At 39.6% G+C, this 18,690-nt stretch overlaps 1 protein-coding gene across 1 annotated transcript in view; it reads right to left on the reverse strand.

Moving 5' to 3' along the window:
* The window catches only part of GLI3 (GLI family zinc finger 3), a 215,260-nt gene that overhangs the window by 187,338 nt on the left and 9,232 nt on the right, over nt 1–18,690 (reverse strand). The window contains exon 2 of the mRNA XM_017822702.1: nt 12,787–12,949. Within this exon, the coding sequence (XP_017678191.1) occupies nt 12,787–12,910 (124 nt within the window). The 5' untranslated portion in view covers nt 12,911–12,949. The remainder of the gene's footprint in view (nt 1–12,786; nt 12,950–18,690) is intronic.

Genomic DNA, 18,690 nt, shown 5'->3' on the forward strand with positions numbered 1-18,690 from the left:
TGGAGGGTGCAGGCAGCTTGGTCTCCTCAGGCCAGCTCCATGAACCCTGAGGGGTAAGGAAAGCACAAGCTCCTCCCCGGGGACATCACCTGTAACTCACAGAGCTTGAACTACTGGCAAGTTAAGCAAAACAGCTGAGCTGGAGAGAGCATACCAAACCTCCCTCTGACCTACGGCAGATGCGATCCCCAGCCACAGGTCTCCGTCAGGCTGTGAGAAGCTGACGATTCGCAGACACTTCCAATGGGAAAATCCATGGAGTTGAGAGAGAAACACAACATCCAGTGTAGTCATATCCCAAGCAAGCCCGCTCTCCATCACGCTGTTGTGCGCTCAGCACTGAAACCAGCCCAGGCTTAAGGGTTCATCACAGGTGCTGAGCGCCCCGGGGAGCCTCCAACAACTGGCAGGGTTTAGCTTCCACCCTCCTCTCCAGCAGAAATAAAAATTCAAAAATAAAAGCAGCAAGACGGTTTATGAGGAGCATTTTATCTGAGTTAAAAGTTGGAACGGGCTGTAAACTCCCACAGGACATCTAGGTTTACACACTTCAGATGAAACTGTAAATTGAATATTAAACACACATTTTTATCAAATCATATTTCTCCCAGAGAAGGATGAGGACTGCCTGTTTATTTTTTTAATCTGATTCACTATGTTTACAAGTGGTAGGAAAGCTGGTTATATCAGCCACTCCATCTTTTTAGTTCTATATGAATGACTTTGATTTTGTTTTTCTAACACTGCTAAGAAAACCATAATGCAAAAAAAAATAAAATCTATAATCTGTGGAAAAGCACTCTGAAATCCATCAACCAAGTTGTATCCATAATTGCTTCCCTGGCTTATCAAAAAAAGGCTCATTTGCATTATCTGTTATCTTTAGATACCCATCCTGGTCTATAAACAGAGTTATCAATCCCGTTCAGAGGCCAGTCCACAAATTGAAGTTTTCTATAGAAGGAATTAGCTATAAACAAGCCCAAGGCAATTTTCTTTGACAGCCAATGGTAAACCATAGGAAGTAACTTCAATAGTGATTTACAGTTCTTCTCTGGTTTCCATCCAACTTTTCCTTCTTGTGCTTCTGTTCCATCCAAAAGGGAATTTTTCAGATGTTCTAATTTCCCATTCAAGATGCAATCAATCCCAACTCTAGGTGTGTCTAATCCAATTTTTACGGTATGTTCATGGGCCAGCACCAAAGAAAAAGAACTCTCTTTTTATTTTCTTTCAATTGCCTCTGCTGCAATCACAAGACTTGTCATCTCCTGGTGTGAAATGCACAACAGCAGAAGAGAGAGCAAAGGAGATTTGAGAGAGGGAGAGGGGGAGAGACAGAGAGAAAAAAAATGAGCCAACCTACTAAAAAGAAAGGGGAAAAGAGATACACAAAAATAACTTTGACATTTTTGAATAATCCTACATACTGAAAACTTCCATTTAACAGAATAATTAATTAAGTCCAGCTTTTAAAAGCCTGCATGAAGTTTTTGAGTTCCTCATTCAAATTACAATATATTGTTAGGAGCGGGATACTTAGGAATGGACTCCAGCTTCCTCATCTATACTACAGTGCAGTCAGATTCAAGTCCCACACTGCTTGCTCATGCACACCACTCTTACGTACACGAGCAAACCCCATTGTCTGACCTCCCACACCACTGAGAGTCAGAGGACTGCTCCTCTTTTATGAATAAAAGATCTTTTCTTTTAATAGTTTAACATACATTTTGGCCCACTCTGAACTTCTGAAAAAAACCCTGAAGATTTAAAATATTTATTTTTCAATCTCTAGTTAAAAAAAGCATCTCTAAGCCACTGGCACGCACAGTGGATCTTAATGTGCACCCCAGGCATGGAAAAGAAATAACAAGCAAGGGCATGATTCCTCTCTGGGCAAACTACGGCAAAAGAAAGTAAAGCAGACAAAAACTCAGTGTGAGAGACCTATATGGATTCAAATCTGTGAGAAAAGCTGCAGAAGAACAGAGAAGAATTACACTCAGAAGTTTAGCAATTAATAAATATTCCCTGTATCAACACAGACCAGTAAAAACTGTTTCCTTTTACATTAAAGAAAAACACATTTATAACTCAGACCATGAAGTCTGTATACTGTCCTCTTCCTTTTCTCTATATATGCATATACTTGTGGGACATATATGTGTGTGTACATCTATCTATATAGATCTATATGCATATATGCTATTTTGCTCCTAATTGAAAGCTACCCTAAAGGGTAGGCACTAATGGATTTGAAGCGATAAGGTAAAGGCAGACATGCAAAATGCTCCCGAACTTCTGTTCCTAATCAATCACCAGAGATCGGTGACATCATTTAAGCCTTTGATCAGAGCTCCCCTTTCAAGCTTAAAAAGGGGGATAGATTGACCTCCACTAGCGGAGGTACTGAAGAAACACCTAGGATACAATTCACACTGAAATATGAGAAGTCACCAGCATCCCTCTTCGGAAAACCTATCCCTTCCCACCTTCCTCAAGGAATACAGCTTGCATTCCAGAGCAACCAAGCACAAACAACAGATTTGTCTCTTTCTGCAATAATTAGAAAACAGCCAGGGTAACAACACATCACAAAATCCTTTCAGGTTTTATTTTTGAAACCTGCACATATCCTAAGCAAGCAGTTTACTACATTTGCTTGCATTTAAAAATCTTCTCAAGTCCATTAATACAGTAACACAGAAAAAAAAAAAAAAAACAAACAAGAAAAATATAAAGGAACTTATTTTTCCAGAATGTCTGAGTGGAATGGCTTTAAGAACTAAAGGCTGACATCCATTTTTAGAGAAGAAATAATTTTCAGGAGAACTAGCATCACAGCAAGCATTCACTAAATTTAGCACCAGCCTTTGTCCACATCAGAGCATTCAGGGAGTTTGTATCACTAATCCCACTTCAGCTAAAATTGAGTTCCATTGTTTCTCCTTTCATTTGAGTTTCCATGGCACTTACTAGGACTTAAGTGTTATTTACTTAGTGCAGTTTGTTAAAAACAAAAAACAGTAAGTCCTAATGTGAGCATCAGGTTTGCTTTTTATTTCCTTTTTACTTTCAATAAACTCAAGATGCAGTCAGCATTTTACAGTCTCGGAGATTTCTTCCATCTAAAAAATCTTCAAGAAAAGCAAAGTTGAAAATAGACCCGAAAACATTCATTTCGTTGTTTTGGCTTGATTTTCCCCCATCTGTACTTTTAAAAAATCTAATTGAGCTTCCTGAACAGCAGCAAAAATGTAGTTTATTATCTCCCTCATCAGGTGATCAATGATTTCATTAATAAGACAGATAACAAAACTGTCATATCATCGACACAGTTATGAAAGATGATCCTGGCTTCTTGCTCCATTTTCCAAGGTCTGGGATTCTCTGTGGCAGCTCTGAGTCCATTCAATATTTTCCACAGACAGAGAAAAGTGAAAATCCATTTTGAAACCAATTTCAATTAGGATCCAGAAGCTGTTATCACAGGTGTCGCAGAATGGGCCCGTAAGTGGAAATGTCGCCTATCCATTCTGAAATGAAACCTTATCAGGGGCTACGAAGATGGCTGAGGACAGCCTATCTGTAAATTACTTTTCGTTCTGTGTTAACTCAACCCTAGTTCTGTCATATGGAATTCTTTCCAGCCCCTCATAATAATCTAATGACTAACTAGGCGCTGTACCAAAACGGCTTTTATTCTGCTCGGGCTTCCCTCGCCGAACGAACAGGGCTGCAAATGCAAATAACTGGAGGCGGCCAGGCGAGCAGCGTATTTAGTAATATCATTTAAAGCTCTCATAGTTTATTACAGGAAAGTAACGGGCTTGCATTCTGAAGCCTGTCTCCACCCATTGCATTCCTGGTGATTTTTCAATTGCAAACTCCAAGGCCCAGTTATTTCATTAATTCAGTACCCAAGTAGTGAGGCTTTTCTCTCACATCTTTCAGTCTCCTTTTAGCAAATTATCCCATGACGGAGGATTTATTCAGTCAAAGACCTCGGACTTTGAGAGGCAACAAAAGAATCAAGAGACTTTCTGGTCCACCTGCCTGGCGAATGATGAGGCAGGGTAAAGCCTCCCCTAGAGAAACCAATCAAACCATTGTGTGGCACAGTCAGACCTTTTCAACTGTCAAGCCAGGAGAGCAGGAAAAGAGATGAAAGAACTCAGGATGAAGCTACCATTTACAGAACCATGTGGGAATGGTCTCCAAAGATTTAATAATTGGGATGGAACTCAACTTTCTGAAAACTAAAAGAAAGAAAAAAAAACCAGAAAAAAAAAAAAAAAAAAAACCAGAAAAAAAGAAAGGGAAGGAAAAGAGAGAGAAGAAAAAGAAGAGAAAGAAGGAAAGAAAAGAGAGAGACCAGGAGGAGGGGAAAACACTATTGGTCAGGCCCAGAAGGAACTTTTCCACACACAAAATCCTCTGTTGTTATGTATGAATCCCTACACTGGAAAAGAAGAGAAAGGCAAGCACACGACAGGGACAGAGAGAGAGCAAGACAGAGAGCTCATGAGAGAGCTACAATATTAACATCAGTTTCAGCAATTTATTATCCCATCTTAGGAAAAACCCCGTCAGTACAAACCTGTTCTGTTACGCAGAACAAAAAAATCCCCTTAGTTTGGGACATCTGGGTGCATTTTCAAGCTATTGCATGCATAAGACTTAAGTTTCCACTTGGCTGCATGTGGAACATGCATGAAAAGTCGTACTAAATGAATAGAAACCAGCATATTTTAAGTGGTTGGCATGTGCAAAGAATGTGCACACATAGCTCCTGTGTAGGAAGACTCCAGCTAAGTGCAGGCAGTGCTTTTTGATAATCTGACCCATAACGCCTTAAAAGCCAAATTTTAAAATCATCTCAACAAAACCCAGTACATTTACTATGTACTTCTCTTTTCCAGAGTGCATTTGCACACTTAAAGTATGCATTCATCAGTAGGTCCAGATCACATTTACAAGCAATTTTTTTTTCTGAATTGCCAGCCTTATGAACAAAAATAGAATCTGCAAATTAAATTGTGACCACTTACAGTATACATCAAAGGCAAAGGTTGTTAATGGGAAATAAGATAACAACACAGCACTAAAAATCCATCTCATTTCCTCTTAGTTGGGAAGGCAGAAGAATGCTTCTCCCTCCCCTTCCACTCTCACCCCAAAATAATGACATATGGCATACACAAACAATGTAGCTTTAATATGGTACCTTCTTTACATAATCACATACTGTACCCTTAGCTCGCTTCTCCTACTTATTGGCATATGTATTTAGTAATAATTTCTACGTAAGCAGAAGCTGAGGTTTTGATTCCTCTGGAAAACAAATAAAAGAAAGGGCAGGGGGGGAAGTAAATAGAAACATACAGAGCAGGGATATAATCAAAGGCAACACTGATGCCTGATTATTTCCTTTTAACTGAAGACAGATATGAAATAGAAAACATCTAGAAGAGAAAAGATGAATGCCATTTGAAAACCTGTTAAGTAATTTAATTACTTCAACTGCCTTAATTTACACAGTTCAGATTGTAAAGCCAAATACTGTGCCTGCCAGAGGGGTTGCCTAGCTTTAAGTCAATTAAAAGGATTTTTAAAAATTCTTTTTATTTACTTTAGGAAGATGATCTGCTCAGCATAGCTCCTTCACTTGCAGATTCTCTTTTTTGGGATTCAGAATCCAGGAGTTTTCTGTCTTAATTTTTTAATTAAGGGCCCTTCCAGCCCTCCCAAACCACGTGGCACCCATGTGTTTGTTGACATCCATTACCAGCAGCTGGGAGGAAGATGCCATCACTTGAAACAGCAGTGCTGCTGCCATACACCTTCCCCCCTTTGGTGGCACTGGCTGGCACAGCAGTGCAGGGTCATGAGGAGGCCCTTTCTCTTTAAGGGTATCTTCCCCTGAGACCAATACTTAACAGCAGTGAGATATCACTGAAGCTTCAGCTGCCAGCAGCCTTTTTCCTTCTAAAAATCAAACCTCCTGGTTCCTTCCTTCTCCTCAGTACTTGTGGGCTGCAATGGCTGAACTTTTTGAGGTCTGATTGGTAACAGACTCCTCAAAGCACAGAGCATGGTACTGTCACCATACTGCAGAGAAACATTTTAAACCTTTTTATTATTATCACTTATTCTATTTCAAAACCAAGGTACTATTGGAATATGGTTGCTTGGGTGTTTTGTGGTTGGGTCTTTTTTTTTGTTTTTCAGGAAAAAAAAAACTCCCCAGTGTATAATTTCCTAAATTTAACCTCCACTTTGTCCAGGTGGCAAGCTTCTGCTGCTAACTAATGTTTTCTCCTGATTCCACCTCGTGTTATCCAGCAGGATGTTAAGTCATTACTTACTGATTACAGTGATTGCAGGGATAAGCCACTCAATCATCTCTTTCTGGAACTTGCAAAGGGATACAGGAGGATTGACATTTAATATCCCTTATGCTATTAACCACTGCAGCGAGGGGAGAGAAGGGGGGAAAAAATGAGGGAAATCTCGGCAGAATTAATGAAGCAATACTGTACTGCACTTGCAGAGATCACTGGGTTTAGAGTGGGGTAAGGGTAGGGCTGGCTCACTGAGGAACAACACTAGAAAATCGTATCAGGCAGAATGAGTTATTACAGTCTACAAAAAACCATAACTTGATGACTGAAATTTTATTAGTAAGCATAAAGGACCATGGGTGCATTACTCCAAAAGAACATGTATTTAATCAGCTACTCACATCAGATTACAATATACCAAGACATGCAGTCTCCACTTAATTACAACCTCCAATACTTTCATTTTCAATATTTTCAAGCATCAGGGGATTCTGTTCTCCCCAAGAATAAGTACCTTCTTTTAAGTTTATCCTCTTACAACTTGGTTGCAAATATTAGAACAGAAGGGTACACAAAATCTTACAGGTTTAGGTCTTTGCCCTTATTTTTCTGGGCTACAACATGTGACCATTCTACCCTTAACTTTCATGCTGCTGTGTACCACTTACAGATAGGAATTACCTGCAGTATTTCTCTTGCTGAAAAACAAAACCCTCAGAAAAACACGTACATTGAAGTCATCATTTCCAGTATCTAATACTACAGGATGTTTACTCCTTGACCTGAAAATGAGAAGTAAAGAGGGCCCCTCCATCCCCTTTGATTTCAGGGCAAGAGGATGGCATCTCCTGATCACTTTGTAGAATCAGGTCTCATATAATCAATTCAGCACTCAATTTACAAGTCACTAAAATAGTACAGGCAATGGGTTTTGATACCTAACAACCTCTTTTGAACCCTGACCTCTCAACAGGACCCTGAGCACATCAGTCCAACGAGGGGGCCAAGAATGGGTATTATGATTAACACCTATTTTATGGTGAGGCTTGAAAGCAAGCAGCAGGATAAGTAACCAACTAAAAGTTTAAACAGGAAATGTGATTCTTGTGGGGTTGCAGACTGCTTCCCTCAGTAAACCCTAAAACTACTAGGAAGAAGGAAAAAAAAATAGAAAGGAGACCTAGATGAAGCTGGCTCTTCTTCTGAAATAATCAAAGTGGACGCATGAACTTCCTCTCATTTATTCATCTATCAAGTTTGGTTTTAAATTACATCATCATTAAGATAATAATTTCTGCTTTCTATCACTTTAAAGTATGTTCTCAATAACTATCTGATTCTGATAAAGGTAGTCAAGTCCACAACCTACATACGTTTATAATTAGCTTTTTTTAAGGCAGAGTAATAGGTTAATAAGAAATATCAGATTACACTGGAACAAGCTCATGGGTCAAAAACCAGACAAAACACATCAAACTGAAAATAAGTGCTTGCCTGTTAGACACTGAAGGAGTTCCTATACAATAACTGCATTGTTTTAATGCAACATTAAAGACATCATTTTAGAGCCAAAATGTCCAAAAGTGGAAAGCATTTTAGTCACCAACAAAATTCACAAGCCAAACAGTAAATAAATCAGGGTTGAACACAGCATTACAATTTCCTAATGTTCTCCAAGCAACGCTGTGAAGTGCAGCTTTGCCTTGTAAAAGTATTCATTCAGTCCTCACAGAAGTTCCCCGTACTTTTTAGAAATTAAAGCAAAAAATTAATTATATCCATGGTACAGATTAAGTGAAAAAAAAACAAATGGCACTGAGCTGAGGGCTGTGTTAGGTTAGCATGGCTCTTTTTGGTCAACACCTCTTAGGAAGTACTCTATCAATAAATCTGATTCACCTCCAAAGCAGAACACAGAGTCAAAGCATTAAAGCCACTGCTACGGCATTAAAGCCACTGCTTAATTGTGAGCATGCAAACAGCCATATTATTAGGGCGAACAGAGCCAGTCCCGTGGCTAACGCAAGGCATTCACTCAAGTTGGCTGGACTGGAGTTCACGACTTGACTGCAGGGCTGGGGTGGGAAGGCTGTGACTCCCCGTGCCGGGTGCGGGAGGGCACCGCCCCAGCGCGGGCAGCACGGCGGCACGGGCAGGGCAGGGCAGGGCAGGGCAGGGCAGCGAGTGGAGTTGGCTGCTCCAGCACTCAGCGCTCAGCCTGACACATGGGCTTGGCGTGCTGCTGGTCTCAGCCACAGCTCGTGTGCCAGGCTGCGGGACACGGCAGCCGGGGAGCAGGCACGCTGCTCGCCCTCGCCGGCAGAGCAGCACGGAGGAGCGGCCGAGAACAAGCCTTCGTGTCGGCGTTCATCGCGATTAAGCAAGGCAAGTCATTGTGTGGACTCCTGCAACGTTTACAGCATTCACCTGAAGATTTCTTTTTAATCCTCGAATTACTTGAAATTACAGGAGGTACTGTAATATCCAGTGGAGATCTAACAAGGCAGGTTTCGTGACCTGGGAAAGGCTCTCCAAGGGGAGTACAGAACTAATGTAAATGATTTTATCAATGGACACTACTTTTCAGAAAACCATTCTTTGCAACTTCATAGAAACCTGTGTGTGCACGCAGCAACTTTCAGGATGACCTAAATCCAAGCTCTGACATAGTAGGGAACAGGGTCTTTACTGCTTTGTCTCCAGAAAAGTGGCACGGATGCACACGTGAGAAGACAGGACCTGACAACTGTGGTAGCAAGGTGGTCCAGGACACTGGCCTCATTACTCCAATGTAATACCGGTGACACAGTCATGACACAAATACTATTTGTTTTTGCTATAACCTTGCCAAAGCAGATCAGTATGAGGCTGTCGAGTCCCACGATACCGAAAAGTAAGCTGACTTTATACCCTAGCACAAACTTTTTTTCACACAGCCTTTTGTGAATTAACATCTCCATTAGCAGCTTTCTTTAGCAGTTTTTGTCTCCCTGAGTATTAGCTTAGCAGTAAATATATCAGTCAAACAAAGCAGTAAAAGGAACAATTTGCAAAGAAATGTATACTATTAAACTGAATCCGGTTTGGTCAAGGCATACAAAATTAAACACAAAGAAGAAAAAAATCAAAAGCTTGCAAAAATTAATTCAAAACAAAGCAAAAGTGGTCCCACTGGGTATCAAAGGGCACCAAAGTTTTTTCTTAGTTATTTCAAATTATATTTGGGGTTTTTTTACTTTTTTGATCGTTGTTTTTTAAAAGAAGTTTTAATTTGCTACAGCACTAAGACCTTCCCCACATGTTTTGTCCTGGAGCACATTTTAATGGCTCAGTTATAATTCCCTGAAATTAGGGGTTTATAATGGAAATGCTGGCAGGCCCATATCTTACACATTGCTAGCATCTCAGCAACACAGTCAGAGTTTGTAGTTAGGTGAGTGTAGCAGAAATCTTTTTGGTGTTAAGTAGTGACAGGAACTCAGCAGAAGTGGCCAACATGTAAACTGTGGCCCATGCCTGTTACAGTGCAGCTGGTACCTTCCAAAGGGCACCCTCAAATCTGAGCCTCAGAAACTGCACTGCTCCCCTTCCAGGTCACCTTTCTCACTTTCTTTCCCTTGCACCTAGGTTAACACCAGGCTCTTCAATAAACAGTCCACACATCATATGATTTAAAAGTTTTCCACACTCAACAGCGATTTTAACATAGATCCTTCTACTGGATGTGTCACTCACTTCTGGGAGCTTTTGAAATAGTAGTATTTTCTTTGTTTCTTCATGATTGTAAGCTTTGCATAAAAACCATAACTAGCAGCTTTCAATCTGTTTATGATCTAAGTTCTGACTCCTTCAGAAGACAGCAGAGCTGCTGAGAAAATACTAGTCCGTACATCACACCTCAGACTTGTCACTCAAGTACATATTACCCTGCAAACTTCGTTAATTCATGAGTTGTCCAGAAGGACAGAGGCACTGATATTAGACATGATTATGAGGTGACATTGGTATGATAGGCAGATTTTGCTCTGCAATGACATCAGTCTTCTGACAAGAACAACAAGGATCATTCTGTCCTTTTGTTATTTTTAAGGGTACCTTACCTTGTTAAACAGACTATTCAAATACAAATCACGACATTTAACATTACCACAGCCCTTGCAAAAAAGAGGCACTGAATCAACAAAAGCTGCTTTTTATAGGAGTGTTTTGTAGGAGTGGAGTCTTATACCAACTGAAGATGTTCCTGTAGTAATAACTTATTCCAGCATTAAAGAACAAAAGATGCAAATGCAATGCAAGCTCCAGCTTTCATGCAAATTGTCCTTGTAACCGAAATTCATTATCATGACAATCACATCTGCAAAAAGCAAAACTTTTAAAACACTGCAACAGTAAAACTCATGTTTAAGTTCCTAAAGTTCTGGTATTAGTATTTGTTTTGGTACATACTCCATGGAGCCTCTACACTGAGAGGAAATTTTTCATATCCAAGAAGGAATCGAATTTTTTATCCCTTTGAAGCCCAACCCTGCATCTCTGGAAAGTCGTTTATTCTTATTCCTTATACATGAAGGTAGATTAGAAACCCAAACCTTGGAGATCCTAGCGATTTACCTAAATATGAAGACTAACAAGACCAACACTTTCCTACTGAAAACAAAGTTAACTGTCATTACCTTAACAAATAGCAGCCTAAGGCCCCAGGATGTGTACTACATTAGCATCTCATTCCATTAATAGGAGACAATTCCAGTGACAAAACTTTGCAGTCATTCATTAGACTTAAAATCTTTCCAGCTCTTGGGAGTTTGGTGCCCCTGATATACAGTAATACTCCATCTAGGTGAAGCAGGTAGTTGAGAACTAATACTACAGTTACAGAGAGAAAAATATTTGACCACAGAGTAAATCAGTGTCAGAATTAGGCTAATTTTAGCTGTCTAAATCCAAATGTTTAATGATAACATTCAAACTAGCCCAAACAGACAGATATGTGCCAATATTGAGTTTGAGTACAAACCTCTGACACATCAAAGAATATGCATATGTGTTTAAGTGTGCATCTGCTTGAAAAGTTGGGCCAATGTGGAAAATCTTTTTATCAAAAAAAACCAAAAAACAATGGGGAGCTCTTCAGCTAATGTGAACCACTGTAATTCCATTGACAGCAACGGATCTGTGCTGACTTACACCAGCTGAGGATCTAATTTCATATGCCTTAGAAAACTGATGCAACTTTTTCCATAGCTGCTCAAGAGTTTCTATACCCTTGTGGGGATCAACTCCAACTAGTAGGTCAGCAGGTGATGAGTTTGCTTGTAATCTGAAGTCTAGTCACACAGAAGGATACTGGGACAAGTGCCATCTAATTTTTACTGACCCACAGAGATTCCCCTCTATTATGGATGTAGGACTCATGTATTTTCTGCTGTAGTCTGTTTCTCTGAGAAAGCAGAAACCTTTATTCAAGATATCAAAGTAAGAATCTGACCTGGACCACAAGCCCAGATGAGTGAGCATGACGGAAGCAGAAAGCATGAACAGAAAATGTTTTGCCAGGAGTTTTGCTGAGTACAAAATATACAGAAAGGTATCTTCTGTTTTTAGCCATTGCTAAACTGATTTGCAAAAAAACAGCAGTTAATCTTCAGCTATCCAAAATACACAGGTCGAAACTCTGCCCACACCCTTTCAAGCAATTTTCTTTCCTAATGCAAAGGGAGTTTTACATTAATAGGAACCAATACACTCTGCCCTCTTACACTGAACAATGAAAGGGCTAGGGCTGGGATTACACATTCTCAGGAGAGGCAGGGAATATGTAAAATTGTCAAGTGAGGTAATCTCTGGGGAGGATTAAGAAAACTACTCCAGTTTTGCAAATCTACAAGCTGTACACTCACAACTTTGAAATGAATTCACAGGAGGATAGGCTCCTAGCTTGAGGTTTTGTTCCTGGCCATTAAGGAACTTTGGGGAGGGGGGGCAGCCCTTTGCAAGAAGCAAGTTTATTTGTAAAAGAAGAGGAAAAAAAGACCTTTGCCATTAATTTTGACAGAGCTACTTCTGTCTCTTTAGTATTAACTAATTATCAAACTAGTGGAAGATATTTCAATGGCCAAATGCAAAGAACTTGCAAGACCTGCCAGGCTAATCTAGACAATTTCCAAAACAGCAAAAACAGGAACTTCCTATAATAAATAACTTAGCACATTTACATCTCAAATTAGAACATCTGGAAGAAAAAGACTATGTCTGATGCCAAAAATGGCCTTATTGTATCCTACCACTTTCCACCACACCCCCCTCCTTGCTCGTTTTCTTTAGCCTTTCTTTAAAACAAACACTGATCCAGGTGCAAATGCTCAATTCACAAGGAATGCAGTGAACATAAAATTACTGTAGGTTTGGCTGCTAGTAAATCCCTGCTGTTACTCACCATTGGAAGTTGTGCTGGAGGCAACAGCTTTCTCACTGACATCTGTTCGACTGGAGCATTTCACAATGGAATTCTCCACTTTTTTCTTCTCTGTAGTGGTAGAGCTATGGGACTGTGCCTCCATGATGACTTCTCATTACTTCAGCTCTCCTTGCACTAATACCTGAATGAAACAAGAGTCATAAACTTTAAAGACTGTTCCAAATCTTAGCCCAAAACTTTTCACACCTCTCACCTGAAGAAGAGCCTGCAGCACAACTGAATTAGCAGTTCACAGGCCATTTCTGTATGCTCATCAGATTATGTTTGCATGCATGAATTCCTGAGGAATTTAAAGAAACACTAACACCAAAAATAAGCATGTTTGCTTTTAAATAGAATCATCATGAAAAACCACTATGCTGCCTGCTTGATGGGTAGGTCCATTTTTTTCAATCCTGTAGGATTTTAATGGATCCAGGGGGAAAAAAACTGGTATTTTCTCATATGTCCAGAGCACCTTGGAACAATGAAAGAAAAAATCAAGACAGACCTTCGTGTTGACTCTAGAAGCCAAATATTTAAATTTCAGCTTTCATGATACCCCAGCACACTGCAGTGGGAATTATCCTGTCTATCTCTACACCTTGTCTTACTTGTGTAAATATCTCTCAGTTTGTTTGTTCAGAAATCTAACTCAAACAAAAGTGCATTGGAGCAACACCCTGAAAACCACAGGGAAAGGCAAATATTATTGCTGGTGGCACATAATGAGATCACTTTCTTTTGCATGAAAACACTGGAAATGGAAAGTTCTATAGAGATGTGTGTCTGGTTATTTTGCCTTTCCTGGCCATTTCTCTTTATTCTCAGATCTTTTACATTCCAAATATAAACCCAAGAAGCCAAATATAAACCCATATAAGCCCAAGCTTCCTAAAGGGTATCAGTGCTTGTGCACCAGTGCAGGCACGTCAGGCCCCAAGACTGCAGGGATCTTGGGCTGTGAAGACAAGCATTTCCAAGCACTGGTCTGCAACTTAACTTGATGCACACCTGTCTGTCCAATTAAGCTTTACACAAACCATCAATATTCAGCACACACCGTGCTTAAAAACAGTACTTTGGTAGTTTGAACATGAACCCATGCAACAACAACAAAAAATAATAATAAAGAGAGTATTTTCTGCTCTGAGCAGCACTGCAGTCATTAGCGAAACGGGTCTGAAATAGAAGGAAGTCACGCTGTTCTGGAATAAAATAAAAAAGAAAGGCTTCAAAAAAAGCCACAAAGTATAATGAAGCGTAATTACATTATGAACCTGTTTCCTCAATTCTGACAGTCAAAATAAAAAAAAAAACCAAAAAACAAGAAACAAAACCAAATCAATCCAAAAAAACTAAACCAAAACAAAAACAAAAAAAGGGGTTACAAAGCCAATTCATCACTGTCTAGTAAACCTTCCCCTTCCCACCTTCCTAGTAGGAGTTCTTTTTAATAGTACAATAAAACACTCCAAAGCCTCATTGTTATATAGTAGGGATCAAAGAAGAGCCCAATCACTAAATGAATCATTATTTAGCTAGTCAGCACAGCGAGGGATCTGGGCTAGATATCAGAGACTCTATGCCACTGACCTGCTGTCTAAGCTTTGGCAAGGCATTTTTCTTCCCTTGAGTTTCTTGCTTGCTAAAAAGAGAAATAACAAAGCTCTGCCTGCTGTAGCAGAGTACTTCTAAAACTACTTGCAAGATCTATCTGTGAAAGTGCTGTAAATATTATTGTGATCTGTGAAACAACTTCCTACCAGAACTAAGGGGAATGTCAGGTGTCTTAAACAGGGAGCAGGAAAGATCTAACAATACTCAACTTGCAACAGCCCTCATTTTTACCCAGCAATGCACAAATCGCCTTGAGATCTCACACAAGCTTTGTAAACAGTATCTTTTCAAATTTTTCATATCCTTCCTCTCCTTTTCCCCTTGCACACCCTCATGCAAGAGCATCCACAGCTTTGGTCAGTTATCATGTATAGCTTGCTTTTCAGTCCGTTGCATTTCTGCCAGGCTGTTCACACATGAAAAGAACATGCTTGTTTTCTCTGTACAGCCCTAGCCACATAAACACCAAAATCTGCCTATACCCATTCTCCGCCACTGCGTGAGTGAGTCCTTCAATCCTCTGAATAACCCTCTTTGAGTTATTTAACATTCTTTAAAAAGAATAACTTTCTATGCTGTCTCAGAAGGAATTTAAAAAGCTATACATCTTCAGTTGTGGTTATTTTTCTTCTGTTTTGCCTCCTCTCCTAAGGGCCAAGACTGCTATTCAGGTGGCATCTTTATTTACATGAAACAGAGTGACTTTGAAAAATCGGAAGAGGAAGCTGCAGAACTTGTCCCCCATTTTGTTTGGTTCTTGGTTCACAAGCATGTTTCTTTTGGTTTAAAGTCATGAAAAGAAACAATTATACTCCCTATACAACTAGAAAGGAAGAAGCCACATACTCTGCCTCCACAAAGCCAGTGGAGTGGCATGAAACATTTGGGCAAAGGTCACAAAAACCTTTGATGACAGGTATCTACAGCGGCTCCACTGCCTCCTGCCACATAGATGTCTGTGCAGATATGTGCGAGGAGCCCCCACTTATCTCTACCTCCTTTCCCTCTCCACCATGGCAGGATTACAAACTGATCCAACCACTGCTCAGAAAAGGAAGGAGATGAAGGTACTGAAGAAAACCGTAATCTCCTAAAAAGCATCACTGGGTCATCTGCAATTCAAGAGCAACGTGTGGCTGCTCAAAGTGGCATCATCCATTCTCTTGGCTTCCTTTTTCTTTCCCTAACAGACTACCAATAAGATTTTTCTGGTGCTTTAGGGTCATCTTCTCTAATGGACGAAAGACTAGCAGACATAACTCCACATTTCCCATCACTCTTTATCACTTTTTTATGCTATCTACTGCAGAAAAAGATACAGAACAGAGGCCTAAGTAGCACTTAAATTTTTGGACAGAAATTGCAAAATTGGCCAAGAACTGATATAAACATCTGCTCTTGGTACCTGTTCTGTTTCATGTCTGCTTAGTTTACATCCAGAAAGCTGCTTTTATTCATGTCAGCATGGAAGAGGGAAACTGCCGGAGTAAACTTTCTTACTCAGCTCTACACTGTGCACCACAAGCCAATGGCCCTGGCACTGCAGGTCTTTCTTCCTGTGTCTTCCGTCCTCTGCTCCCAACCCACACACATGGGGCATGGGCCCCTGCAAGAATTCCTGCAGATCCAGCTACACTCCAGTGCTGTATCAACCACATGGCAGGGAAAGTAAGGAAAACAAGAAGAGCTGGCAGGATTAACAATCAGATGTATGTGGTTTGGTATGTTTTGCCAATAGGGAAGCAGTCAACTGAAAATCAATATGGTGCCCCCAAAATCTTTGTTTTCCTTAAGACCAAGTTGAAAACACACACCAGACATGCATATCTTCTAGAATCATACTCCTTAATTTTGGCTGTGATTTTTATTTTCTCTCAGAAATTGTGCTGAGATGTGGGAATTACAGTTCACCAAAAAAGAGAAAATGCCCAGTACAATGTAAAGATGTTTTTCCACTGGTTGTTAACCCCTATCAAAAAGCATTCTAAAAAGCAGACAGCCTGACATTGTATCCACATTAAAATATAAAGTGGCTTATGTTAGGCTGTCTCCAGCATGTGGGTCAGTGACTTCCCTGTTCCTACCCCCAGGCCTGAGACAGTCTGTATCTATTCTGCAGCAAGCTCCACTTTCAAAAAACCTGAAAGCTAGCTGCACTGGCTATCCAGCATCTCCATGTGCATATAAGGGGCAAGAAAATACTGTAACAATATATGGGGAAAAGCCTTAACTTTCATAGGTAAATAGAGGGATAAACATTCCTTCCTGAAAGCAAACATTCATGGCTTTTTCCCATTCAACCACGCTGGAACCTACTGTAATTTCCCTAAAGCCTGAACTCACTGCATAATTAATTCCAGATCCCCATTTTAAACCTGATCTCTCTCAAAACAGCAACCTGCAGGTGTGTCTCTTCTTTTTAAAACATAAATGTAAACCTTCACCAACTGCATATTATATTGGAGGAATTTTAGGAACAAGCTACTGGAATGAACTGGAATGAGGAAAACTGTCTCTTTTAAAAGAAGTGTCGACAAATGACAATATGTTTGAAACTTGAAGAATTCTTTCAAGCAACTTGAAATTATTTAACTTCCAATCCTTATGTATGTTGATTATAAAACTGTGCCTTACAGTAGTAAAAATAATCATATTAATATACTAGGGAGAAAAAAAAAACATCTTTTTGTTCATTTTCTTTCAGTGCAAACTAACCAAAACCACTGGTGTAGCCCAGTGCCAGGAAGAGCAGGAAACATGACCCTTCCTGAACATAGATTCCGAGTTTTCAAGAAATCTTCATCTCTGTGCTCCTTCTTCTCTCTGAACTACTTATTAAATCATTTTATTTATATTGCATACATTAGTTGTAAAGACCAGACCATGTAATTTTTATTCATAGGAATAGGCTCACTGACTTCAACAACACTACTTCCTTTAGTCTAAGTGCTGAAGTGTAAAAATCTAAAATTCTCAATTTGCATGTTAGAGTGGTTTATGTTTCTTGCAAACTTAAACCTTCTGCATTTATTGTGTTTATTTTTAATTTTTGAGGGGTATCTTTTAATGTCTTGGGTTAAAAAAAAACAAAACCACCAAACAAAAAACCAAGTAAATCCTTTCCCTATTTTACTTGATGCTGCTGTAGTTGTATTCAATTCATTAACAAGTGTTTTGCATCCACTGAGAAGAGCTGTCTGAAATAGCAGTGTCACAGCATTCATCATCATTACATCAGCAGTAGGGAAGTTCATACTGATTGCTATCAGCAACCAGAGTGCCCCAATCAGCGTGCAAGCAAACATAGCATGTTTAATTTTTCAGGAATGACTCTGGGTAGTTAGAGTGTTCATAGGTACTACTTTGATCCACACTACTGGAAGCAGTCTTTGGGAATACAATGCATCTTGAACAGCACAACTGTATGAAAGTGAAAAACACAAGGGGAGGCATGAAGAACAATCAGGAAATTACAGTCTCTCTCAACCATAAAGGACTCTTTATCAAATTTATCAACATGGGTTACACCATTCCTTGGGATTATTTAAGGATAAAAAAAATGCATCTTATTCAGATACATTCAAATGCAAAATTTACAAGAGACAATTTATTATACAGGAGCTATTTCACACTGATTTATACCGGCTTGATTCAGGTACATTTAACTTCTAAAACCCTCCTAGATTTCAGCATTGCTTTCTATTAAATCTGCTGGCAAAGCTGCACTGACAAAGTAACCCCTGACAGTACTTTCTGAAAAATGCACGAGTGCTCAGACATTTTAAGTAATATCTTCCAGTTGTAACATTAACTTCTTGGTATATCACACCATTTTTGCAATAGCTGTAGGAACTAACCTAAATACCATATATTTTTAACATAGTTTTATCCTTTCCCAATTCTTTGTAAGCTAAACCAGAATTCTGCAACTCCCATTAACTACTCCTGGGCAAATTTTGTTCACGTTCTTCCCTGTTGAGACAGTTGGTCACAGTAAGACTAAGACCAATATAAAGAGCACAAATAGTGTTATATCCACTATTTATAAAACCACAACCAACAATCAAGAAGTTGAGGGGAAAAATTACATGCATGATCTATAAATGCACTAGTTGCTGATTGCATACTTCCTAATCTGTTTCAAAATGCTAAGAAGAGAAAGAAAAGAAAGAGAAAGAAAAAGAAAGAGAAAGAGAGAAAGAGAGAGAAAGAGAGAGAAAGAGAGAGAAAGAGAGAGAAAGAGAGAGAAAGAGAGAGAAAGAG

This window comes from Lepidothrix coronata, unplaced genomic scaffold (genome assembly GCF_001604755.1).
Source record: "Lepidothrix coronata isolate B3197 unplaced genomic scaffold, Lepidothrix_coronata-1.0 Scaffold3, whole genome shotgun sequence".
Lineage (NCBI taxonomy): Eukaryota > Metazoa > Chordata > Aves > Passeriformes > Pipridae > Lepidothrix > Lepidothrix coronata.